This window comes from Galeopterus variegatus, unplaced genomic scaffold (assembly GCF_000696425.1).
Source record: "Galeopterus variegatus unplaced genomic scaffold, G_variegatus-3.0.2 Scaffold5928, whole genome shotgun sequence".
Taxonomy (NCBI): domain Eukaryota; kingdom Metazoa; phylum Chordata; class Mammalia; order Dermoptera; family Cynocephalidae; genus Galeopterus; species Galeopterus variegatus.
This window is the reverse complement of record NW_007732039.1, coordinates 70,663-72,178: the sequence shown is the minus strand read 5'-3', so window position 1 is coordinate 72,178 and position 1,516 is coordinate 70,663. Positions and strand designations below refer to the sequence as shown.

Below are 1,516 nucleotides of genomic sequence, written 5' to 3'. Positions count from 1 at the left end.
TTAGATAACAAAAACTTTTAATACTGATCAAAGCTTTATAATTTATAATGTTAGAATTTTTCAACATACTACGTGATTAAAAGTGCTGAAGGCATCTCAGCCTTCCCTCAAATTCCCTCCCCATCCTGTAGCAACAACCTGCAAGGCATCTCCCTTACTAAAAGTACATTCTGTTCATAGCTCTTATTAATAAATTTTATATTTGCTAAATATAACATATTGCCAAGTGAACACAATAAGCCAAGTAAATTACTAGGTTCCTTAGACAGTGATGAATTTGAACAAATTGGTGTTCCTAAGCCAAAAACTCAGCAGCTCTCTTAATTCATAAAAACATGTATCTTCCCGCTGGAATTACCTCCAGCCAAAATATACTGAGTCGGGTGCATGGCATTGATGGAACACACAGAGGCAAGGCATTCTCCAAGAAAAGAATGCACCTTCTTTCCTGTCTCGTGGAATATTTCTACCCGTCGTGGATGGGCCATGCTGCCAACTATGACACAGTCTTCCTGTTTAGGGTCCCACGTGGCTTGGAACCTGGTCAGCCATCGCCCAGTGATAGTGTTGTGCCTATTGGAAAAAACAAGATTTTTTTAAAAGGAAGTAAGTGATAAATAAGGTAGTACTGGGCAGAGGGTAAAGATGGCATTGTTCCTAAAGCTAGTTTTCTCTGCCAAGTTTCTCCTCATTAAGTTACTGAGTTACCACCAATTTTATCTCATCCTCCCAACAAGACTGAAACTCAGGACAGGGACGATGTCTTCCTCATCTGTGAATCTCCAGTGCTGAGCACAGTGGTTTGCGCTCAACAGATGGTCATTGAGTGTCTACTGAAATGGTACCTTTTTGTTCATGGTTCCTATTTCAATGGACAAGGAGGATTTCCCACAGGGAAGAAAAAAAATTAAGCATGTCCAAACAGAAGAAGCCCTAGAAATAAGAAAAATCTATAACCTAGGTTATATATTGCTGTTTTAACAGGCTCTACTATTTCTCCTATATATTACATATTCCCCTGATAACTGAACCCCAAACCACTTTATATCCCATATAACTTTAAAACCAAAAATACATTTAGGCCTCAAAGAAAAAAATCACAAGGAGCTGGCCAGTTAGCTCAGTCGGTTAGAGCATGGTGCTGATAACACCAAGGTCCAGGGTTCAATCCCTGTATCAGCCAGCAAATAAATAAATAAATAAAATCACAAGGGAAATTAGAAAACACTTGCAGACAAATGAAAACAAAAACCAACATACCAAAACTTATGGAATGCAACGAAAACAGTACTAAGAGGGAAGTTCGGAGTGGTAAAAGCTTACAACAAAAAAGAAGAAAGATCTCAAATTAACAACCTAACTCTATACCTCAAGAAACTAAAAAAAATAAGAACAAACTAAACCAAAAGTTAGCAGAAGGAAGAAAATAATGATCAGCACAGAAATAAATGAAACAGAGAATAGAAAAAAATAAACTAAGAGTTGGATTTTTTCAAAAGATCAACAAAACTGACAA

At 37.1% G+C, this 1,516-nt stretch overlaps 1 protein-coding gene across 3 annotated transcripts in view; it reads right to left on the bottom strand.

Annotated features, from left to right (window-relative positions):
- Window positions 1-1,516, bottom strand: part of WDR76 (WD repeat domain 76) — a 36,126-nt gene continuing 34,610 nt past the window's right edge. For all 3 annotated transcript variants that reach the window (XM_008590217.1, XM_008590216.1, XM_008590215.1), the window contains one exon: window positions 1-573. In XM_008590217.1, the coding sequence (XP_008588439.1) occupies window positions 321-573 (253 nt within the window). In that variant the 3' untranslated portion in view covers window positions 1-320. The remainder of the gene's footprint in view (window positions 574-1,516) is intronic.